Genomic DNA, 26344 nt, shown 5'->3' with positions numbered 1-26344 from the left:
CAAATGAAATACACTTGGTTCTCTGTCTAAAAACCGTTTAAAAAACGGTTCCTGTGTCAAAGAGAATATGCAGGTATCTGTATTCCCCACCAGATAAAGAATAAATCTGTGAAAGGAAATTTACAGTAAAAGAGATAGCGCCTGCAAACCTAAGTTTCTATTTTCAAATTGTATAGAGCCCTGCCATGACCCACACTCAACCTCAAGAGAAAAGGAAATTTTGTCTCAATAATTGACATAATTCATGGTGCTCTTGAGGGTCCACCATAGCGCTACGGCCCTGGAGGCCCAAGACAAGGCTCATGACCCGGTTTCTACCTGCTACACCAAACACAGAACATAAAAATTTGTGTTTAGTAATGAGGATGTCGAGAGGAGTAAGAAAATACTGAGGGCACCCTAGCCCAGAGGCTGTCTACAGTGAGGGACAGAACATGGATTCTATGGTTCAGTGGGGTTCAAATGCCAACTTGGCCACTTACTTATACTATAAACTTGATCAAGTTATTGAATTTCCCTAAGCTTGTTTCCAAAGTGATTTTTTTGGGATTAAATGAATTAATAAAGCACACAGAACAGTACCACACATATAGAACACTTGATTATATGTTAGCTATAGTAGTAATTGTTATTTTTCTGTATTTACCACAGCTAGTTTTGCACATAGCAGGTGCTCAACAAATGATTATTGAATGAAGTCAGTTGAGTGAATGAACAAAGCTAGCAGAAAGATAACATAGGTGTACAACTTACTACTAGATGCACCAGTGCCTCAAAGGCACAAAACATGACAGAAGGCTCGAGTGGTGAGGGGTGCTGGGCTGGCAGGTGACTAAAACACAGGCCCTGAACTCTAGAAGGTACAGCCTAGTGGGAAAACATAAATTACTCATCACAAAACAATGTTGGAAGTGTTCTGAAGATTCATTCCAGGCAGGACATTCCCTCTAATTCTGGCTTTAATTAAGCCACGGCTCTTTCTGGTGTCTGGAAATCCGTGCACCTGTGTGAGTGGATATACTTAACTTCCCACAAGCCAAGGGCCAACCTCCTACAGAAACCATGGGGCTGGGATCGCCTCACCTCCTCACCCTCCTGAGAAAACCACTACTCCTCTGAAGCCAGCCCCGCTTCGCATCACCGCCCCTCCTCGGTCCCTCCCAACTCCCCAGCGCCTGGCTCCACTCTGCTGTCTCCCTGGGCGACTTCAGCCCCGAGAAGGGCCCACCCTGCGCTCTCTCAGTTTACTCGGTTCAGCCTCTACTACATTCTGCCAGCCTCACTTAACCATTCACTGCTTCTGAGCTCTTCATTTCAGATACCCCACTTTCCACCTACAACCCCTGCTGTCTCAGCTCTCTCACTGCATTACTGCCTCCACCCCTGTGATCTGGGCCCTCAAAATCGTCAGGCCTTGACCACGATTTCCTCCCTACGCTTGGACTCCCTCAGCCTGCCCTCCTGCCTGGGCAAGTCTAACAACTTTACTAAGTTGATCATTCTTTTGCAGGTACCCTTCCCTTGGAGGCAAAGAACAACCACGATCGCGCCTTTACTTTCCCCACTTTTACCCCAGGGCTGCTGGGAACTGTCTGCTGCTGTGCTGAGGAATTTTGAGAACTGGCGCTCTTCGCCTCTGTCATCACCACTAACACCTACACAGTCCCAGATGAAAGCCCAGGGACATAGAGAGGAAGAAGTGCCTCAGGCCCTGAGCCGCCTGTAGGTGTCGGTCCTCTCTCAGCACCTTATGAGAGGGGTGTCAAGGACTACCTGTCTTTAGTAAAACAAAGGGCGGCCAGTGAACATGGTTAGATTGTGGACCCAATAATGAGTATGGTTACAGCTCTAGAAGTTAAGTTCCAGAAACAGAGTTGGAGAAATGAAATTGCACCAGTAGTGTCAGAAGGCTACTAGTGCATAAAATTGCTTCCTACACTTGTCACCTGAAGTCAGACTATCTCTTACTGATATTTACACTTCCCTCAATGTTCAGCCCTGTGCTTTGCAGAGGGGAGATGGTCAGGATGTGCTGTACTGGACCACATGCTACCCGAACCAGCCGAGTATGTGCTCTGCTGAGCTCCCTGACTTGAAGGCCAGTATCATCCCCATCTTACAGATGAGTAATCACATAGAGTGATGAAGTGACTTGTGTAAGGTCAGATAACTAATCAGTTACAGATTTCAGACAAGAACTCAGGTCTCTGGCCCTCTACGCATGTCTCTATCACACCGCACTGTTTACCACTGGGTGGGCCTTGAGTTGGGATTCACAGGATCAATATTAAGTTATCAAGCTGTTAAGCAAACTCTGCCACTAAACATTTTAAGTGACTCCAAGTCTTCTACCACATAAAACTAACATTTACTCTGGTGAACACCGAGAACCATGCACTGTAAAATGCAGCGTTAGTCACTGCACATGGCCTTTGACTGTGGCTTCTCACACCTCAAAGTATCACCCTTTAAGGAAAAGGCTTAAACTTCTTTACCATTAACAAAACAATTTACGCAGCTTGTATTTTGCTGTGATGTAGTCGGGCAAGCTAAGCTACAGCGAGACATTTATATATAAAAAGTCTCAGCTGAGTAGATGTGTAGCTGGGCCCACATCCTTTGCCATTAATTACACTTGTTTTGTAAGAGGCTGCGCCTGCTTCGTGTCTCTCCAACAGCTCCGGTGAAGTGATGACTTCCGATGCGCAGTATGTTGAACATAAAGAGCCTCTCCCCCTTCTTTGCCCAACATATAATGGCTGCATTTGTGCATGCTGTGTAAGTTGAAAATAACAATAAAAAGTTAATGAAGTAAATAAGTACTGCTTGTAATGAATTAGTAATATTGCTAGATTTGTATCTGGAGTTTATTGTTATAAGTGGAATACAATCAATAAGAGTATGGAATCAACCTGCATATACGTCCATCTCCTGAGATTTCTCTGAAAAAGAGCAGAGATATCTTTAGGAAACTAACTTCAAAAGCCTACTCTAAATTCAATTATTCAGCATAATTATTTTAAAAGTCACCATCAATAAACACTCCTCATTTTCAAGGTTCTTGTAGTACAAAAAGATACATTTCTTCAATAGGTTTTATTGCTTTATAAATATGAAATATAACTTTCTTTGACTTTTCAAGTTAATTTGAATTACACAAAATAATATGAATGGATTTCCTTATAAAAAAATCAAACATTACAAATAAAGTCCCCTATGACGATTTCCCTACACCTGATCCCAGACCTTCCCCCACCACTTCCTGCAGCCACTGTTATTTATTATCAGACGGGTGATGTCCCTTTCAGACTCTTTCCTAGCATTTACATGTCACCTTAAACAAATAATAACCATAACTATTTTATGTATTTATGAACTATGCTATACATTTCAAAATTAATTATTACATGTTATTATAATTGAGCCCTAAATAAATAATAATGATTAACATGCTCACACTTAAGTCTCATTTCTGAAGGTGTTTTTGATTTGGTCAGTCCCCAAGGGAATTGTGGTTTCTTAATTTTGTTAGACATTTTTAAGTGCTAGACACTTTTTTTAAGGCAGTACTTTAAAATTAACCCATTTAATTAATAGTAGAGTGCTAGACAAATTCTAATGTGTGGTGTGAAGGTGAGAGTTGGCAGTCACAGCCTATGGTTACCATGACTAGAAGTCATCAGACATGAATCAGTACCACTTAAAATGATAAATCATGAACTAAAATATTTACAGCTGAGACCAAGAACAATTCCCTAAATTTAAAGATTTATTAAAAATAAACCACAAAGTAAAACTTGCTTCTTTCACAGCTTTTATATTCTCCACTTTGCTCCTTAAATTAAGATTCCACATAAGCCTCTACGTATCTCGCCAGCGCCTCTTCTATACCAGCACACCAGACCTGACCGATTTCCTCTTAGAAGAGAAAGTCATGTTAAGGTCAGTAATTTTATTAAGACGTTTACTAGATTTAACCTACAGTTTTGTTTATAATGCTTCTTCTGTGATTAGTGCTTGAAGCTCAACAATTACCTTAGCATATAAATCATTAATTTAACTGTAATCAATTGAATAATATGCTGACTTGCAAAAGAATGAGCACAGTTACCAAGACACTGATGGTGTCATTTTAACAAGGACACAAAGTTAGTCTAAAAATATCACTCTGCTTCACTCCTTTATTTAAAAAAAAACTATAGTTAGTGCATTTTCATAGGATATTTGGTCTTGTCAAAAAGTGCAAAAGATAAAAGTTCAGGTCAGCTCAGGGATGCTAAGACCCTCATTTTAAAAGCGGGACTAAGCTAATTACCAGTTTTCACCTGGTTTTAAGAAGTCTGTAAGTGAAACATACACCCAGTTAAAAATAATTCAGACCACTGAAGAGCACATAAAGTGACCAAAGTCTCTCCAACCCACTTCCTCCTACCAGCTGTCACTCCCCAGAGGTGATGACCACCAATAACAGCTCCCCATGTGTTCTCTGAAGCTCTTTCCACACATATAAAAACCCACTGCCCACCCACTCATCCCCCAATGGGGACAAACTCTAATACTTGTCTGCATCTTGCTTTTTTCACATGATTCTTTGAGATAGATCTCCTCAGTTCTTCCAACCACAATTTGATACTGCCTTGCATCAGTGACAACGTGTGCCCCACTGGTGAACACTTGGTTGTTTCTTTTTGTTGTTGTTCTTACAAACTATGCTACAAAGAGCATTTTATACATATATCTTGGAGCCCTTATGTTAATATATCAGCATGCAATTTTGCTAAATCAAAGCTCAATTAAAATAAAATTTACAGCTCTTACCAAATTGTTCTCTAAGCAGCTATACCAATTAATGAACATCCCTATAAACAAAACATTTGTGCCTCTTTCCTTACACGCTCACAAATATTTAGTAGCAAACATTTTAATCTTTGCCAAACTGATAGGGAAGAACTGTGATTTTGTTTTAATTGACCCTTTATGATGAGGTCTGGCCCTTTTTCCCTTTTGTCCGGGAACCATCTATGATTTTTCTTCACTGAACAGCCTGTTTGTGTCTTTTGCCCATATTTGTGTTGTATTATCTTCTTTTTCCTGATGTATAATATCTTCAACTGATTAGTTTATTAAAAATTGGCCTTTTGTCAGGTACACTGCAAATATTTTTGTAATTCTGGCATTTACCTTTTGATTGTATGGGAATTTTTTCTACTGAAGAATTATCTTTTGCACAGTCACATGCTAATCTTTTTGTTTTTAGGTTGAGTTTTGGGAACCTTTTAGGAAGATTGTTCTTACTTCAAGAATAACTGATAATGATAACATATATGTGTTACTATTATTATTGTCCAAACACGATCGAATAGTCATTGACTGCCATCTAGCTATGTAGTAGGAACGTGCTGAAGGCTGGGGTAATACAGAGAAAATGGATCGTCTGAACTGCGTTCAGCAGCACACAGAGCACAGTGTTCTTGGGTCGCACTACAGGTGAACCCAGAGAATGACCAGTCCGTGACCGTTCTTCCTCACCAGGTCACCGGCCGGCCTGAAGGGGCCCTGCCACCGCACTGGTCCCCAGCAGCGGCTCGTCTTCCTCCCCTGGAACGGCAGTCGAGGGCAACGCAAACTCAGACAAGCCAGAGACCTGTCAGTGACACTGCAAGCCATGTAGTCGCCAGGATGGTAAGTAAAATGCAGTAAGAGAAGGAATAGATCAAAAGTGAGGGGAAAAAAACAAAATAAACTTTTGATGGGATTAAAAAAATTTTACAAGATATTCTGCAACACTTCTTGTTTTTTCTGTGTGCATGAGATTCTACTAGTACTTTCTTCCTTTCCACATCACAGTATATATTGCTTTAGATAATACCTAAGTTAAAAAATGAAGACTTCTTCATGTTCCGTGAAGAGTGAGTGCTTTAGGGTCTGATTATAGCTCACATCCTAATTTAAGAGATTGCAAAGAGCAGAATAAGGTATAGTTAGTGCAAGACACAGTCCCTACTGTTAAATGTGTGATTCAAATGTTTATTTTGGTCTAGGCCACTTATGTTACACGAAAGATTTAGTCATCCAAAGATTTAAATGAATACTATGCCCAAGGCACTGGGGAGATATAAAGATGCACCAAGCTGGGACAGGTCGTCCAGCGGGACACTCAGGACAAAAGGAAAACGCGTTTGGCAAGCTTGTTGCCATCTCTTTTACCAGAGTTAGCAAGAGATGTAGGGAAATTTCAGGTCATGAAGGTAGAGGGCAAAATATGCAGTCTGTTTATAACTGCCAGATAGATGAGAAATAACAGTGTCAGTTCTTGCCAAAACAACTGTGAAAGTGGAATCGTCAGTGAAAAAACCCACCTGAATTTCTTTAAACTTAATAATCACGTTACATTAGTGAAGTCTATTACTTTGTAATACTATGTTTTATAGACTGTAATGACATTTTTATACCCCAAATAAAAATATCCTACCATTAATAGAACAAGAAGTTATAAGTATTTTCTCGGGAGTGCCTAGGGATACTTGTAAATTTAGTAAAACTTTTTTGATTGATCACCTTTGCAACCAGTTTTTTTAAAGTCACGGTTGGTGGAATACACCTAAAGCCCATAATTTTGTTAGCAAAAGGCTATGGTAGTTATTTATAGTGCATTTTCATATATGTGGCTCTCTTACCTGTTTTTCAAAATAAAGTTATTACATTTTAGTCCAAATTCTACCTCTCTTGGCCATTCTATAGTAAGTTCCCTAGAAACATTCACAAATTATAGCCAGCAGTTATATCCTTAGGCCAAACAAGAGGTCACCTAACTTACTTTTGGTCCCTGAGGTAATTACTCAGGTCTCATTACTTGACATCAAAGTCAAGTTTATGAGTGAAAAAACACCAACAATGTAAATCCCAGCAGTCGCAGGTGAATTAAAAAGCTCCCAAGTCAGTATTTCCCTCAAATGTTAAATAATTCACCGTGGCATTATAAATACAAGCCTCCAGCAAAAGTTACACTTGAACAATTAAGGAAGCAGGAGCCACACAAATGACTTCAGGGGGAGAGAAACAAATTAATGGTTTCTCATAATACTGTGCCAATTATGTTTTCACATTAACAAGTGTGTAAAATACCCAAGCATTAACAATGACTTACCAGATCAAGTTTGATTATAGAAAACAGCCTGGAACCACACAGCAGGATTATTCCCTAAATGTAATTGTGGATTCTACGTACTTGGGTATGAAATGCATTTATATTATTTGAAAGTTTATTATAATGTACCACCTCCTCTTTCACAAAGTTCATGTACAGTGACCATCTACCAAATGCATTATGTTCCTCTGAAGGATCAGAGGGCAATGCAGCTGTTAGCAGGTAGATGAGAAATCTGAGGTCAAATCACAATGTACTGTGTACATATAAGTAACAGCACCTGCAGATATAAGCACCAACCTCTATTGCTTATATCTAGAGGGTTTTAGATATGTCTTAATCTCAGTATTAGTTGCTTTTTATGGAAAATGGGGATGATTCATTTATGCAACAAGTATTTATTGAACACCTATCATGCGTCCAATGATACTTTTCAAGTATTATTTTAGGATTAGCGATAATAAAACACAGCTGCTGTTCATTAGAGATTTGTATGGTCACCCAACTGCAAGAGCAGATGACTGACAGTTAAACAGGGTCAAAGTCCGCAGACTGAAAGCCAAAAGCTTCTGACAGGAGAGAGATGCACAGTCCCCGGGGTGATGTGAAGTCTCCCTGCTTTCAAGGGACTGGCAGGTTACTAGCATTCATTATAGATCTTTATGTATTTTCTCCTGTTATTTCAACTAAACTCAGTCAAGAGCGCTTTATAAATGTATTTCATAAAGTTCTGAGCTGTAACTCAGATAGGCTGGGGGGAAGGTTCCAGATGTATTAAAGATGCATTTACCAAGCTGCTTTCTGTTCAGAAGTTCTTCAAAGATATAATTACGAGAAGGAGATCCTTTTTAGGTCACTAATTTAACGGCTAGTCTAAACTACAAGTGAAATGATCTGAATGAGACTAGGAAAGCAGAATGGAATTGAGAAAGGAAACACCTAAGATTTGAAAGGAAGAGAACTGCAGTTAGAGCACCGATTTGCCTCATTTGCTTGTGCCGCCTTGAAAAAGTCTCAAGATTTTTGAATCTCAGTTTTCTCAAGAGTGAAATATGTACAATGATAACTCTTACGTGCAGCATTACTGGGGTGACTGTCAGAGAAATGACCGATGACCTACAAAGCACTGTACAAATATAAATCATTGTAGAAATGGTCCCAACATATCCTTTCTAGTAAAGACACTTGTATGGATGGGCAGTAAAAGGTTTGCAACATTACCCCGGCTGGAGGAGGGTCATTTGTATCAACCACACTAATAATTCTGCTTGCTTGTTAATGAGGAAGGATCACTGGACTTCCTAGCTGGCAAGCAATAGTCATCTCCAAATATTATAGAAGAGAAAAACATTTACGGATAAGACCACTAGGAATAAAACAGAAAATCTGAGATGGGGATCGATTTTTAAAGGACATCAGTAAGACATGTGAGCCATAAGTCAAAGTTTCTAGAAATGCTTCTTTTTGTGAGGAAAATTTCCTTGTCACCCATGTTTTTAGGGTGTTTTTAATATCACGTGCCAAACTCCACCTGCAGATCATTACTTCTACAGAGCCTTTTAACACAGTGCCAGGCACACTACTAAGATTAAATAAAATTACTGCTAATACACTGTTACTAAAAAATATGTAACTTTTTAAAAGCAAAACTGAAATTTTTGTTTTTATATGCAGCAAAATGACTACTACAGTCATAAATTTACTTTTTAATCCAAATGTGTGAGATATAAGCATTTATTTTAGTATTTTCAATAAAAAACTTTACCATAAAAATAAGCAAAATACAATAAATGATAGAGTATTAAAGTACACCACTTCTCCTAAAATGGTAGTTGTATCATTACTTTACAACTAGGTATTACTCTGAGTAGGTTTAAATATAATAAATCTTGGACTAAGGGACGTAGAGGCAGGTCTCTACAGAGATACAGTGATACCATGGTAGGGCCGCTGAATGGGAAACTTTAAATGCCCAGGATAGAAATGAAAGTATTTGATGCAAATGGTGGGGAAATTTATCAAGAGTTAATGCAATGGGCAGCCAAGACTATCAGACCTGTTGAGAACAATAGAAATCCTTTTTTTCCTAATCCTACGATATATTTTAATCTACCCTTGAATCAGAAAATGACAAAGAACTAAACAGTGATTTCCACTGACTACTGTTCAGTAAAACACCACTTGGGGAGCGAGATCAAAAGACAGACCTCTTCTTACCATGAGTAGATCCCGCTGACCATGTCATAGGTGTGACGCGAAGCACCCGCGTGGCTGGGCCCGGCCGCCTTGGAGACCAGGAGTACCACCAGGCCCCTGAGCTGCAGGCTGTTCTGACTGTCCTGGACCAGCCCCCTGCCAACGAGGGAAAGAGGAGGTGAACACACCCTCACGGGTCGGCCAAAGGTTGGAAATTGCTGCAAGTGTACCCACACTCCCGAATCAGTCAATGACTGTAGAAAAGAAATAGGATTTGGGGGAGGAAGTTAATAGGAGGAAGTAATGAGTTCAGGAAACACGCAGAGAGACTGGCCAAAGCTGGTGTCAAAGCAATACTCTCGGACTGCGTGACCCGAGGTTCCGGCACCCCCCTTGCCCTTCCTTGTCCTGGCTTCCCAGTGCTCCGCCCACCCTCTCAGCCTGATACCAAGAGGAACCCCCAGTTTCAAACTGCTTTATGGTAGGGCCACAGCAACTGAATCCAAACTGTGTGGCCTGGACGAAGTGGTATGATTTGGGGACGCTGGTGGTGAGGGAATGGTAAAAAAGGATTAGAAGGTAGACAAGAAGCTCGAGGCTGAAAGGATTAAGTCAAATCCAAGTAGAAGTTTATTTGATAAGTAAAATGGAAATGGATGCAATCAGTGAAAACCTTGCTATTTCCTGTCATGCAAAGCATCATTCTAGACAACAAAAAGGCTTTAATTTGGAATGTCTTATTTTTTTGCTACGAGGACTGAACTTTTATAATTTCTACTATAACTAAGGCTGGAAATACTTTTTTGTTTTAACTACTGCAAATGGTTGTCATGCAGGAACTAAATGACATTATGAAAAAAAAAATAGAAGAAACCATGGGCAATATAGTATAATAAATTAATATTTATAATAATACTCATGAGCACTAATCAAATAAATTATATTATGCCATAAATAAATAATATACAAATATAGTTCTTGAATGTTCTAAACATTGATGTTTTAGTTCTAAAGCATTAAAAATTTGTATTATAGTATTCATTGAATTATTAAGATTTCCTTAGTGAATTAAAAAAAATCAATCTAACTTAATTAAATTAACACAGCCAAAATTAATGAGTTAGTCCATTACTTAAGAAAAATCTTTGCCTTTTATGCCTCCAATCAGATATTTTAGAAAGGACCACTTGTTATGCTTGGTAGTTTTAAGACAAGACACATCTTCAGGCTTCTCTGCGAAGTACCAGGCATCACTCTTTCTCTACATGTATGTTCTCCTCCATCCAGTAAGTGATCTTCAGCAAGTTAGAGGAGTTAGTGATTTTTAAAAAGACATTCTAATTTCCTAAGAAAAGGAAGTTAACCTAAGGTAATTAAGCTATATCACAACTGAAACAAGTATCATCAGAAATGTCCAAAGCTCACTATTTTCACGTAACCATCTACTTAAATCCTACAATATGAATTGCACACTGGGAACTGGAGGCTGGGAAGCACCTCATTTTGGAACAAGTAAACGTAAAGAGCCAGGATTTGAACCCAGGCCAAGTGGCTTTCGGGTCTAGCCGCTCTCAACCGTTATGCTACAGTACTCACTATCTGCTTCATCCCATTTGCAAAACTATTTGCTAAGTCAGTTAGAATAGTGCAAAATCCTTGTGCCATTCACCAGCTATATGGCTCAGACTGTCACCTCTTCTAGAAAGTGAGATAAATACCTGCTTTCCACAGCCACTGTACGGAAGACGCAACATAAACCAAGTATACAGCGTGGTGGAAGCACACGATAGGTGATCGGATATCAGAAAACGACCTTCTCTTTCCTTATTGATATCTTGCCATCTATTTTTTTCTCCTCTTATATTTTCTCTTTCTTCTACTCCAGATTTCCTTCTATCTCTCAAGGTCTTCCTCATTCTACCAGCATCTATAATCTCCTATAAATACTGTTTCCTTGTCTACCTCCCAAAACAGCAAAAGTTAGGGTGCCCGCTGCTCCCCAATAATACCACGTACCACTGAAACTCCACCTCCAGAGCGCATTACTGAAAAGGCCAGGAAAAGAAACTGCAGGACTGGTCGACAGAAACCGAGAGAGCCGTCGGACTGTTCATCTCCACACACGAGGGTAGTTAGCAGCCCGAGGACGGATTCACTGCTTGAGCACATTAAATAACTGTTTTCAACACACCGCTTCCTTTTTTAGTTTTATTAAGGTATCACTGATACACACTCTTACGAAGGCTTCACAAGAAAAACAATGAGGTTACTACATTCACTCTTATTATCGAGTCCCCCCCACACCCCATTGCAGTCACTGTCCATCAGAAAACACCGCTTCCTTAAATTCCCATAACACCCATAAAAAAAATAAAAAATAAACTATGATAAATTGATGATGTCCACAGCTCAAAAATCAGCTCACGACCAAAAGAGAGTAAGATATTTTGCTCCTGAGAATAAAAAAATCCCTAGAATTCTAAACTTAGAGATAGTATGTTTCATACAGGCCGGGTCCTACTTCGCTGGAACACTCAGCTGTGTGCTCAGCGGCCCCCTTAAGGAGGGACACCGGCAGCCGCAGCACATGCAGGAGAAGGTGCAACGCGCACGGCCACATGCACGGCGGCGGATGCTCTCAAATTTACTCAAAAATGCAGTGAGCGCTTATATATGTCAGGCACGGCGGGGGCGCGATGAGCGCTGCGGAGCTGCGGTTCTTCCCCCCCTCCCACCCCGTGGATGACGCAGTCGGATCAAGAATCCCAGGGCAGTGGGGCATGTGCTGCTTTCAGTGACGAACAAGGGCTGTGAGGGCACCGACAAGGGGCAGCTGGGAGCTGCAGGCGGGAAGGGGCGAGGCGGGGGCTTCCCGGAGATCTAACAGACGGGGCGGCAGTAGCCAGGGGAGCTGGGGCGGGGCTGGCAAGGGAAAGGGAAGGGTTCCAAAGAGAAAACGGCCTGTGTGCAGGTCTGCAGAGCAGGGCACAGCTGTTTGCAGAGCCAGTGCGGCAGCAGCGGAGCATGAGGGGAAGGGCTGGGAGAACCAAAGCTAGAGGGACACAAGGAAGTTGTCTACTTATTTGAAAGGCTTCCAAACAGCCAGGAGATAGGCCGGTAAGTATTGCCTTACAGACCGAGACTAGTAGCTGGAACGCAGAGCAGGCCACTCTGGGCTCAAGAAGAAGAAATGAAAAAACAGACTGACGCTCAGTCCCTTGTCAACACAGCTGCTCAGAAGCTGCACAGCCTCTGACATTAGGAAGTCAGGACCATCTGGCGTCTGAAGCTTTTTCTTACTCTGTGATTATGATCTCACTTTGTGACATTTGATCATCTAATCACAGTATGTACAATAGGTAGAGAAACTGGAAAAATCCTTTATTATTAAAGTGTCACAAATGAAAGCAATATTTGGTATTTTGTAATCTGTATCACTGAAGTTCCACAAAATTATGTTCCTTTTACTACTATAGACAAAGGCTTCATCGCTCATTCATTCAGCTAATACAGGCCGGACGCCTTCCGCACACCAGGCACTGTGCGAGGCAAGGATGTGACGGCGAGCAGCTCGTGGGGTCACCGTCTAGTGGGAGAGACTGGTACGATACAAGATTCCCAAATAAACGTAAAATTACAATGGCGGTCATGCCAAGGAAGAAGACGGTGCTGTGAGAGCTTGCGGCAGGGGACTACCCAGCCAGGAAAGGCAGAGGCTTCCCTGAGGAAGTGAGGCTGAGCTGATACCGTAAAGCAGGGCGTGGGAGAGAGTGGCAGGGGGATGTCACCCCGCAAGAGAACGGGCACGGGCACCTACGAAATGAGGCTGGAGGCAGACAGGGACTAGACCTCACGGGTCAAGCAGGCCGTGGGAGGAGGTCTGCCCTTGACCCAAAGGACGGTGCCAAGCCACTGCAGTATTTCATTAAGCAGCTGGTGACATAACCAGGTATTTTAAAAACAAAAAACAAAACTATCCTCTGTCGTCGGTAGGAAAACCACTTGGGTGGAAGGGGAGCAGGGAAACAAAGTGGGTGGGAGGAGACCGACTAGGGGGCTTTGTAGTGGTCGGAAACAAGTATGGGGTGGCTTGGTGGACAAGCTGGAGAAGGAACAAATCTAAACGATTTCAATTCAATTTAAATGGATGTCAGATATTATGTAGTTCTCAAAATTAGCTAGTATAGATATATCACTATTTTAAATAATATAATCCTGAAAAGCCTATTAGTTGAATTTATAGGGAGAGGTCGGGTGGGGGGGACTTGGCCTCCAAAATGCTGCTCTAGATCTGTAACAGATGAACAGTAAACATTAAAATTCTAATAGTTATACAATTTCACAGAAATAAGGGTTGAACAGGTGGAGCTTCGTGCGACCTGGCTCTGTGTTCTTCTCACAGTATGGTTTCAGTGGTTAACTGCAGTTCTCACTGCGTCACTCTATCTTTCCACGACTATAGCTAATTTATCTTCCTTAACGCAATCCTATAGGTGTCTCAGATCCTCACATCACAGCTGTGGGACCTTCTCATGCCGCCTCTCAAACTGCATTTCTTCAACGCGTATGTATCAAGCATGCGAGGCATACAAAGAATGAGAGTTTTAATAAGAGAACTATTACAACAGGTTCGAAAGTGGCAAAACTGGATAATACAAGGAACAGATAGCAAAGATGTGGCCCAACAAAAAGCTATTAACAGACAGAGGAAGAAAGAAAACCGCTTCTTGTTCCTGCGCGCCACCTCTGGATGCTACAGTGCACAGAGCGTCCGCAGTGGTTAAACTTCCCTGAGCAGAGAATGGAAGCAGGAGTGGGGCGGCGTTTCTGGAATGGAAGGAAGCATACTTTAGGAGAAAGAAGCAGGTTATTCAGTGACAAGGAGGTAGAAGAACAGGGAGCGGGTTCAGGAGCCGTGGGGCCACCCACTTGGGCAGTGGGTGAAGGTGAGTAAGCCCAAAAAGAGTCTAAAAAGTGAAGGGCCTTGAAAGTCAGGTGTAGAGTCAGGCCTGGATTCTGCAGACAATCTGACGGCCTGGATGGTTCGTCACAAGGAAGCAATGTGACCAGAGCTGAAGACTAAAACTGTTGCTCCGGGCCTGGTGGTAGCGTGTTGGGGGCAGTGGGAAGGAAGATTAGTTAGGAGGAGCTGCTCCAGTAGTCCAGGTGGGGCTAATGAGGGCCTAAATTAGGGCAGTGGAGCAGGGAGAAAAGCAAAGCTGAGTGGTGGCAGCGGCGTGGAGGCGGCCCAGGCTGGTCTGGCCAACCGACTGCGTGAGGGAGACACCGGGAAGGGACCAGGACACAAAGAACAGTGAGCGCTGACTTTAGCTCCAAGCCTGTCCCAGGAGGTGGTGGTGCTAGCGCTAGCAGGAATTGGAAAGATGGGGGCGAGCTAATGGGGAATTAATGACTTCAGTTCTGGACATGTTGACTCTGTGCAGGACGGACTTCCAGATGGAGAAGCTCAGCGGGCAGCTGGGGATGCTGGGTAGATCTGGGAAGCATCTTCACAGAGCGGATGGATGGCCGAGGCAGTGGGAACCGATGCATGAGTCTCTGTGCGGAGAAAAAGAAGAACAGGGCCAGGAAGGGGAGAGAAAAAGAATCCTGGAGAATCCCTGTACTTCTGAGGAGGATGAGCGACCCACATGAAGGAACACAGTTTGTCCACGAACAAATAAAAAGGGGCTCCCACAGACACACCAGAAGAAGTGTGGACACACATGCCCCACGGAGGCCGAGAACTGTGACGGTGCAGAGCGCAGAAACGAGGGCCAGGAGTTGCCCCTTGCATGGGCTTCGGATGTTTGTACTTACTGTAAACCTCTATTTGGCACTTAAAACAATGAATATTACAAAATGATAACAACAGTGACACAGACAATACTGCCAGGCATGTGCTGTTTAACACAAAAATGCTCTAGTTCTCTCAAAACTCACGCAAGATAACTGGTAATATCTCTTCACAGATAACGAGAATTAGCGAGAAGTCTTAGGAAAGTTAAATAATTACTCGTTACACCAACCAACCACTATGGAAGTGCCAAGATACAGATGCACAGTTTGGACTTCAAGCCCAGATGTGCGTGCGGTCTGCAGCCTTGCGGGGTAATTACCCGATTACAGGTACCTTCTCACAAAGCCGTGAGGACCTTGAGGGCACTCAGGCTGCTCGTCTTTGGATGCCCTGCACGCAGCAGAGTAATGGAAACAAAATAGGCCACAAAAGAAAAACCTGCAGAATAGGTGGCTTCGAGAAGCACAGCGGTGGGTGCTCCGTCTCACACATCCCACCCAGGAGACCCATTACTGCTCCCAACCTCCCTCATCTCTCCTGTTGCCCGTTTGCTACAGTCAGCCATTCAGCTCTGACGTCTTGAGTCTCTCTTCCTAAAAATCACAGCGGATTCTTTAAAAGTGACAGTCATACAAGAGGAATGCCCCAAAACATCCTACAAAAACATGCTGAGATTAATTTTAATGCTATGTCGAAAGGTTACTGCATACAAGAATTACATGGTTTTAAAGGATCTATTCCTTAAGCTTTCAGGAGAGAGAACTCAGTGTACTGGAGCATTTGTGTTTTGTTTCCCCCTTTAGGGGAACGGACTGAGTCTCCTGGCCCATCAGTGCCCGGAGAGGAGCTGCCCTCGCTCTGAACAGAAGGGAGGGGTAGATCCACGTGCAGAGTGGGGGCAGGAGGGCCGAAGTGGGGCATGAGAGAAGACTGTGAGATTCATGCTCAAGGGCTCAGGATTCTGACTTAATGCCAGTGATCCGAATTACAGTCTTTTGGTAATTTATACTCAAATTTTGAGGGAGCAATTTACCTACTACACCGGACTACTATCCTTGAGTCAGCTCAAAGCTGACTCCAAATCGTAAAACCACTGGGAAAGAATCTGCTCTGGCCAGACCCTCACGAGCAGAGAACGCCCCCCAGGACTTAGCAGAGAGGACCAGGGTTTGTTTTACCGTTTTATTAACCCACTTTTAATGCAACCAATTCCAATAAATCAAATGTAAGCATAAAAGATGACTGTTAAATCTAACATACACAAAGTGAGTAGATTGACAGCATCCCTAAAATGCTTGTGATTATAACCCCTAGTTAAAATTGTAAAAATTTACATACAGCTACTAAAACAAAAGGACTGACTATAATGTGCACAGTTTTTGCCAGAGAACCATAGGAATACTCTGATCTTTTCTATTATTTTTTTAAAATGCTGACTACCTGCTAAATTTGTTTTGTGACCCATTAATGAGTTGCAACCTGCAGGTTTTGAAAAATAGTTTTAAGTCATGTAGAGTATGCGATAATATATTAAGTCAAAAAAGCTAAGTACGATGTAAAATTAATAGGGATAGAATTATCACTACTTAAAAACAAAATCTGCCCATAGAACAGAATAAATTTAGTGTTGACAGAAAGCATTAGTTTTTTTTAATGATAATTTAAAGCAGTAAAAAAATATAGAACTCTATACAATATGATTTCAATTATTTTTCAATATATGCATACACATATGCATATAAACAAGGCCAAGGACAAAAACTGGAAATAAATATGGCAAAACATTAACATTTTAAACCTGAGTATCATTATACAGGTGTTCAATATACAAAGTGTCTTCGTATTTTCCTCTGTATTTAAAATATTTTATTTAAGAACTGAAAAGAAACAAGATAGGAAGAAAATATCCCCAAATGATAACGAGTTCATCAGTGGATTTTGAGATTAAGGGTAAATTTATTTTCTATGTTGTGTAAGAGCACAGATCTCTTTTAAGTATGGAGAAAAAATACCATATTTAAAAAATAGCAGAATTTTAAGAAGGCAGATGACTTACTACATTATTTTTGTGTTCTCATTTAAAGAAAGTAATTTACCCCACATTGAATGAACCTCAGAGTCCTGCACTGGGTGCCTTCTGGATTCTCATCTTTCACTTTTAATTTCTCTAAGATTTAGACACAAGGCCAAAGTTTAAATGTCATCAAAGAAGAGATGTTAAAAAAATATATATAATTAGCAATTCATGACAGTAATATTACTCGGTTGTAAGAGAAAAAAATTAACACTCCGAAAACTGTTTTAAAGCACTATAATTTGAGGGAGGCTAAAAATAGTCAGCATGTCACAGATTTTTATACAAAATTAGCAGAAGAGCTGGAGGTTAATTTCCATTGACAAAATGACCCAAATTGTATTATTTCTGCTATATCCGTCCTGAGACTAAAGTGTCCCAGACTTGCAACAACTTTAGGGCCTGAGGTGACCAGCCTTTCGGGTCTGGGAGCTGGCGCAGCCGCTGACATGGCTCGAGGGCCACATGCACACCCCACCTGCATGGATCCCCGAGGGACAGCAGGGCAACGCCGCGGACTGGCCAAGCCCTCCCCCAGCTGCAGTCAGGTGTGACGGGCATGGGGCAGGAGACAGGCGCTGGAAAAAAAAAATTAGGGAGAAGAGGGTGCGGATCGGTGGTAGGCACAGGGGTTGTTGAGCAAGGCGGAAATCAAGCCCCGAGCTCTTTAGAAATGGTCACCAAACACCAGTTGTTTAATGACATGTGATTACAATTGAAAAAGAAGTATACAGTAATGCCATAAGCAATCAATTTTGCAGCAAGATACGGGCTGGCTGGCTACTGTACAATCAAACATACCACCAGAAAAAAAAGCCCAGCAAAGATTCCCGCAACTCAAATGATAACTGTTGATTCATGTAAAAATACTAATATAGTATGTTATTCTGACAACACTGAAAACTCTGTTAAAATGATCTCGTACAGTAATTTTTACATACAGACCCCTTTTGGTCACATTTAAAAAATTAATCTAGTGTTGAAGCAAAGGGTAGAAAACTGGACGGCTGGACTCCGGGCAGTGTCCCACTCCACAGACACCCGAAACCCGTCCCCGCTCAAGCAGTGCTGCCGGCCGAGGTGCAGCACACCTCCCGCGGGCACAGCGGGTTCGTGCAGGGCACGATCACCCGGGCGTGCGCGAGTGTCCCCTTACAGCTCCGTGCTCTTCCCGACTTGCGGTCTCAGCTGCAACAGACCGTGCCGCTCAAGGCAGAACTGCGCTCCGATTAATCTTCTCGGACTTTCTGTGGTTTTACTCGGAAACTGCATAAAGAATGTCTCAATATAAGTAATAAATATCTAGTACTTGGCATATCAGTTGTATTAGCTAATGAAGGCAGTCCGATTGTGCAAAACTGAGAATATTTGAATAAGATAAAAAGGTCAAAGGCCATTCAGTTGGCTTCAAATACTGTATTATTAAGAGGCTAAAGCAAAGTGTACAAGATATAACAGCAGATGGGAGAAACCAGTGAAAATAAGCAAACTGGGTAAAAGTGATGAAATACTTTATAGAGGAACAGATAATACCTCAAGGGCAAATTGGGGGAGGGCAGCAAAGCAAACATACCATGGCTTTTAGCAGCAGAAATGAGTTTTTTAAAAATATGAAGGGAAAAACAATCAAAAATCGAAATCTATACTATTACAACATGAGGGCTCAGAAATCAAGTGCAAAATGTCCAGGAAAATCTCATTTATTTTTCCAAAGTTAACACTGAAATTAGGAAGCGGAGACCGAAATGCGGGCGAATGAGAAGCGGCAGGTGGTAGGTGGCACATAGATGCGTGGGCCCGTCTTCCACTGGGACCGTGGAAGCTCCCGTCTGTCACCTCTCCTCAGCGCCGAATCCTGCCGCCCAACTAGCATTATGACCTGACAGGTATTTAAATCTGCTACCAACAGAGGCAGTAAAGGGAAAGGATGGTTCTGATCGAGGCGTCTCTCAAATCATGTGTGTCAACAGCAAACCCTGATTTGGTTTGGTAAAGTTTCATTTACACGCATTCATGAATAGGATGGCACCTCCTGGTGAGGGAGAGACCCTCGGAGTAAATCACACTCAGGCCGTTCTCGTCGATCTGATCCTCGGAGAACGGTAACACTTGCTCTTCTCTAACAAGTCATAAGGGTCTGGGAAGAAATCTCTGATTTACCAGACTGCCAGCAAGCGACCTGGGGCACTCGCGTCCACCCTGCTGTGTCCCCCAGGCTTCACAGGTCAGCTCATCCATACCGACAACGTTCTGTGAGGCGACAGCTTTCTTCATTTTATTGATGAGAACATGGAGGCTGGCAGAGATAAATTATATTCTCCATATCAGTAATTATTGCTTATCACCTACATATTTGCATTCATTTTCTTGCTTATTACTTGTCTTCCTCGATCAGATTTTTTTGCTACAGCCTAGTTCCTTGTCCACAATTGTATCTCCAGTGATCAGCAACACACAGATATTCAATAAATACGTGTTCACTGAAATAAGAAGGTAACCTGCCCAAAATTATTTAGCCTATAATTGAGAGACCTGGGGTTTGATTCAGATGTCCGCCTCCAAAGCCCATGTTCACCCAACCTAGAGAGAGAATGATCACAGCAGCATTAAAATACGGAGGAAAAGGAATGACAGCTTGGAATCGTATCTTAGAAAGTGCACTGTAGATAAGAGGTGTGAAAAAATTTCAAAGTTCTCCTAAGCTCCTAAGCATCTCCTTGAAACTGCTCTTGATTACAGGTCTGGTGTGCTGAGGGCTGGACAAGCAGGAGGTGTGCGTTTCCCCACGCAGACAAGTCCCACCAGGCCCCCAGGCAGCGCGGAGCCGGAGATGTGCGGCCCATCAATCATTGGGCCATGGGGAGCCTCGAAGGATGCCCAATGCACGCAGAGGCTTAGGGAAGTCCTCACTGCAGGCAACGTGCTGTCCAGGTCGAAAACCGCAACTTGAAACCAACAAGACCCTCCCAGCCTGCAGGAGGAGTGGCCGGGGCTACACCACAGCCAAGGAGCCTCACAGGGACGTGAGGATCCACGCTGGCCCAGCTAGGGGCTTACGGCCCTCTTCCCTCCTGGGGGCCTGTGACAGTCCATCTAAAATAGCCACAAAATCACAACTTTCAGGGAAGGAGAAGATCACATATTTCATCATTCTTTACTGAACTCCGTAAGTTCTTTCCTTGAAATTGGGCAGAATGTGAAATTTCTCCATGGAAATAGTTGTTGAAGGGCTACTTAGTTAAAAGAGATTGTTTATGTACATTTCATGCTTTTATTTCTAGGACTATATTAAAATGAGACGGGACATCTGTTTATGTTTGGAGATTTTTTTACTCCCATGCCAGCTATATTTTGTCCTAATTCATGCTAAAATAACTCACTTTTAAAAGGTAAACGAGAGTAAAGGAGGGCATTGGGAGATTGGAAAGTACCCTGCTCACCACCAGGCTTTACTCATTGGCCACTGTCCCCCCACCCCCCAGTTGTCCTTCTGGAAAAGTTGCAGGGCATGGACTGAAAATGATGGCCTCTACTTCACTAGAAATGAGAGAAAAGGAATGAGGTAGGCCAGACCCTCACCCACTGTCCGCGGTCGGCCGTCTGCCTGCCCTTCGGACTCCGCTGGAGCACGGGGGTGGGCGAGCCTCCCTATATACTCTGCTCCCCATTCAATCTGGACTTAAGATGTGATGTAATTACTGAGCAAGCTAGTGCCTACATGAAAAATTATTGAAAAGTATGGTTAAAGTGCACAATTACTTAAGAATATCTAAAAGTTCTAATATCCTCATTCTTTCCCCAAAAAACTATTGTTCTCCAGGCTTGCATTCTTCCAAAATGTTCTTTAGTTGACTATAGTGAGATCCAGTCCTTTCCTGTCAAGCCGCATTAACAGAGTAATGTATTTATATTAAGTTTTGAAATAATCATTCAAACGATAAAAAGATATTTTCATATTTTTATGAGATTTTAGGGGAATGGGCTAACAAGTACTTTTTGGTAAAGAAACTTCATGAAGCATAGAGACCTGATGAACTTTGCCCGTTTGGAGGTCTGCTGAGTCCCAATCTGTAATATCCCATTTTAACATGTTACTAAGAAATGTATTTTGTGTTAAAGCAAAGCCTCACAAGAAAATGAAACAAAAACATCCATGTTTTCCAAAAAGGGAAAATAATTAACCATGACTATTAAGTAGTATTGCTATTATGAGTTTAACTCTAAAAGATTCTTTGACTCTTTAAGAATAGACCATGATTGACCTTCTTCTAGTTTTTCAATATCACAGAAAAGGTTCATACAAACTTAACTCTGCTAAACATTCCTCCACAAGTCAGTAATAGGAAAAACTAACAGAAAACCTTAGTTTGGCAGTTGTAACTGAATACACTGAAATAATAAGGATTTCTTTCCATTTTTAACATATGAAACTCAACAGAAGATTCTAAAATTCTATTATTAAAAACTTTTATGAATATGTCATTTTCATGCAATCTACAATAATCACTCCATTTGTTTCACTCTGCTGCAAAACAGTTTTCAAAATCCTGAGTAAGGAGGGATGTCACAATGGGGGCAGTGACACGTGAAGAGCGGGAAGTGGTTTACAAACTATTTCCACCAGAAACAAATTAAACTGCTGGCTCTCCTAAAGCCGTGGTTCCCAACAGGGGGGTAACTGTAGCTCCCCGGGAGGCTCCAGCAACGTCTGGAGATGTTTTTGGCTGTCACAACTTGGGGGGAAGGCTACTAGCATCTGCAGGGCAGACAGGGCTGCTGCTGAGCACCCCACAACGTACCTGACCGTTGAGCGCTGAGCCCAGCACGGCGGCAGTGCCAAGGCTGGGAAAGCCTACCTTAAAGAACGCACTGGGCATCTGCAGGACGTCCCTCACAGGAGTCCCAGGAAGCCTACGCAACACTCGGCACGTCAGGTGCTGAGCACACTCCCTGCACAGACTAGTGCTCCCGACACACGGGTCACTACCATTGTCGGTATTTCTGCTGTTAGCCACAGTCAGTGACTCTGGCTTTAGTGACAGCCGGAACAAATGCGATCCTGTTTTACCTGCCCGAGTGTAAAAACATGAAGAATAACTTTTAAGACATTGGAGGGCACAGCAGAAAGCTTCTTGAATGTCTATGCAGACACAAGGCTTATATAAACAAAACATGTGGAAGTACACAGTCACTTTGGATTAGGAAACATTACGTCTAGATTTTTATTTACGGTAAGAACAATGGTAAGATACATTTTACTTCTTTCATCCCAGGCAGGATTCCCAAGAATATCAACTGATTTTATTTACAGTTATTATAACAGAGTATTTTTTACTGGCCACACTTTTAAAAGTCAGAACCATTCTGTTTAAAGCCTAGTACTCCCCTGCTGTAATTTTTCTCATATTAGCTAATATGACAGCATTAACTAAATACGGTCTAACTAAACGCAGTCAGCGGCTTTCAGAAATTACGTTACAGTTGCCTTCCCTCCCCAGGTAACACGTTATGTTTGTTATCACTTCAGACTCCTTTTTATTGTTACACCAAAAAAAGTTTTTCTGAAGAAGCAAAGCCTTTACTTACAACAAGACAGGTGGTACCCCTCAATAGGGTAGTGTTAACATTTTTTCCCCCAGTTATTGAAAATGCCATAGATTCTCAAATTAAGAGGTCCTTCAGTTTAATTCATGAAATCCTGAGGGAAAATATCAGCCAAGAAATAAAAAATGAATCCTACAGAGAAATGACTTTTAGAAAATCACTGGAAATTTTAAAATGTACTTTCCTATTCTTTCTCTCAGGAAAAAAGCTTATGACTTTAAAAGGTTGGAGAATTTAAGCAAACACTCAGTGGTTTTGGAAATGTAGTTTCCATAGCAACTAACATGGTCTTCTTTATATAGCATAAACAGATGGTAAAGAGTGGCCGTGTCTGTTTCTTTGCCAGGAGATCAATAAAACTGCTGTAATACTATATTGAATACACTTGAACTATTTAATAAATTCAATATACTAAGCACAAGATCTAGTAATTCAGACAAATTAACTCTTTTTCTTTTTAATAAACACATGAAAATCTTGAACACTGAGGTCACTATACTATACTCCATAGAGTCAACAGTCTTTCTTGGCAAGACGTTGTACAAAGTTTCCTCAGAACTTGCCACGCAGAGCATATCACCATAAATACAATATGATGAGGAGGAGATAATGGGTTGAAATAGTAAAAGTGAAACCATATCTGTAAATTATATTCCTTAGACATCTTTTCCCAAAGAACAAATGAGAAATTGGGAAACACAAAGAGTCTCTCTACAATAAACAATAGATTATAAAGCAAACAGCAAAAATTGTTGTTTAAAGATCAATTTCCATTCCACATACACAGTAGTGGCTTTCAGAAGAGCAGGTGCACAAATTCCACTAGTTTAACTACAGTAACTTGCTAGGCACTGTTTGCTAAAAAACTAACATAAGCCAACAAGATATAAGTGTGATCAGTCTGGCAGTAAGAGTTTGAATAGCCAGTTCCTGCACGTATTACCAACACGTCTGAGGCGGTCTGGAAGGCAGGCAGGCAGAACGGGCTGCACATGAGCCGGTGGCTCTGCAGGGGCACTGGTAACCCTTCCTAATATGCCTACTGAGGGACCCTGACGTTGCTTCTAAGCTGGGTGAGGAAGTTACCTGAAAAAGAAAAAGACTTGGGACAATATTTACTATTTGTAATAATACAAGTGGCCATTTAATTACATTTGAAAAACAACATTCGGTAAATGGTACCTGTCCTACATTCTCCCTCGCATGCATCTATCCCTAAATTGGTTGATTCTTATCATTCATAAATGCTTTCTATGCTTTACACATTAAAGCAAGTTCACTGGAAGTGAGATATTTCACTTTGCAGAATAATCTGTGATGAGCATACGGAAGAAGGGTATGCATATTTATGAAAGGCGTGGACTTGGATGGTATAAAGTATTTCATGGTCTAAATGAAAACCAAAAGAAATCTCAGTTAAAACATTTTAAGCCTGGAAGACACTGTCCTAGATTTACATTTGACTCAAAACCGGGAAATATTTAAAACTTATGTGTCCTGGGTGAGCTACAGTGAACTCTACAGTCTACCAAAAACTGCTGCCATAATACAATTTAAAGGCATCATTTAAACCTGGAGAGCCTAGGAAAGAGCCTCCTTCTCCACATGAGGCTGAAGAGCCTCTAACAAGGTACCAAAACTCTTCCCCCCAAAACACACGCCTTCCTGCAGCGAGCGGTCACTCCCTGAGTGGTCACATGACCAGCAGCCCTGTCAGGGGGCTCTCTCGCCTTCTACAGCACTTGCAGTGCAGGAAGTTACCTAGCAACTGACAGCCCCGCCGTTGGCTTAACTTCTTCTAAGAGTGGTTCTCAGACCTGGTGACAAAAGAGAATCAGCTAGAGAGCCTGAAATATAACAACACCTGTACCGAAGCATATGCCAGTCTAGGCAGAATCACCAGGGGTGGGGTCCAGGCACGAAAATTTAAAAATTACTCAAGTGTGATTCTAATGTGTAAACCAGCGTTTAAAAACACCAGACAGACTATGATTTATGTTTCTCTTTACCCCTGATGAGAAAGAGATCTCAGTTCACCACTTTTGTCTTTTCAGGATACACAATCCAGTGTTAGATTTCCTTTTCATACAGAGGAACACGACCGAAGAAAGCCATTGCTGTACGGAGTTATTAGGTATAGTGAACCTGATTATAAAGGTATGCAGCAAAATACAAGACTGAGGTGTGAAAACCTTTCCCTGTAACTATTCCAGAAAATGTTTACCTCTTAAAAATATGATCATTACCAGGAAGACCTGTGAACAACAAATTTATTTTCGCTCCTTTTGGGATGCCCTCAGTATTTGAGCTAGTTACAATGTATTCTCCACAAAAATAAATGCTTTCAGGGTTTCCAGCACACTTACCAGATATTCTGACTTAAATGATCAGCCAGGTAATTCTCGCTTATTACCTCCAGGATGATACACTCTTTTTCAAGAATGCCCGCTGAGCTATCACCGAGAGTAGTGAGAACTCGGGCACCTGGAGAGGAAAGAGCTGCAGAAGCAGGGAGACCACCTACATTCGTCTGCAGCACACACATAAAAACCATTTAAAAAACCTGTTTGTAGATTGTCCCCAAAAGAGCGGAAATGAATGCTGCAGATCGAAAATGTTATTTTGAGCCCCACTTTCACACCAAAATTCTGCCGTACAGAAAAATGCAAATGTCTCGTGGATTGTGGTAACAATTCTCTATATCAGGTTTTCTCCCTTTAGCCTATTTGCATGAGGACCAATAATTTTTTGCTTGATATGAAATACCACAGAGAATTAAAGTAGGCAGAGAAAGACAAATACCAATGATTTCCCTCATTTGTAGAGTGTAACAATGAAGCAAAACTGAAGGAACAAAATAGCAGCAGACTCACAGACTCCAAGAAGGAACTAGCGGTTACCAGAGGGGAGGGGTGGGGAAGAGCGGGTGGGGAGGGAGGGAGAAGGAGATTGTGGGGTATCATGATTGGTGCACATGGTGTGGGGAGGTCACGGGGAAGACAGTGTAGCTCAGAGAAGACAAATAGGGACTCCGTGGCATCTTACTACACTGATGGACAGTGACTGCAATGGGGTGGGGGAGACTCGATAATAAGGGTGAATGTAATAACCACATTGTCCTCTTCTGAAACCTTCATAAGAGTGTATATCAATGATACCTTAATAAAAAATAAATAATAACCAAAGAGAATTAAAGTAAATAAAATAAAACTCTCCAAATTGTCAGTGATAGGAAATAGGGAGAAGAATGTCCAGATAAGTAACCTCAGAGGATAAACCATAATGATACTAGGGACTTGGGACCGATTTCACTTTTTTTTTGTTTGTTTTCTTACATTTCCACAGGCTATTAAAATTTCCACAAGTCATTTATTCTTTCCCTGAGAAACTTTATTTGGCTATTTGTGCATCTGGTGCTATTTACTCATCATAATTTTATATCAAATCCTCATAACATAACATGATTGAGGTTTGATTCTAAAAAAAAAATTCAAAACACACGAAACAGGAAAAAATATCACCC

The 26344-nt window shown here is 41.7% G+C and overlaps 1 protein-coding gene across 2 annotated transcripts in view; it reads right to left on the bottom strand.

The window, feature by feature from the left end:
* The window catches only part of PDSS2 (decaprenyl diphosphate synthase subunit 2), a 190628-nt gene that overhangs the window by 114423 nt on the left and 49861 nt on the right, over window positions 1-26344 (bottom strand). Inside the window, exon 2 of one of the 2 annotated variants that reach the window (XM_037012283.2) lies at window positions 9365-9499. The exons of the other annotated variant lie outside the window; for it this stretch is intronic. Coding sequence (XP_036868178.1) covers window positions 9365-9499 — 135 coding nt within the window. The remainder of the gene's footprint in view (window positions 1-9364; window positions 9500-26344) is intronic. 2 annotated transcript variants of the gene reach the window in all.

Source organism: Manis javanica, chromosome 13 (assembly GCF_040802235.1).
Source record: "Manis javanica isolate MJ-LG chromosome 13, MJ_LKY, whole genome shotgun sequence".
In the NCBI taxonomy this organism is placed as follows: Eukaryota; Metazoa; Chordata; class Mammalia; order Pholidota; family Manidae; genus Manis; species Manis javanica.
Note: the sequence above shows the minus strand (reverse complement) of the source record. Positions and strands in the feature narration are given on the sequence as shown.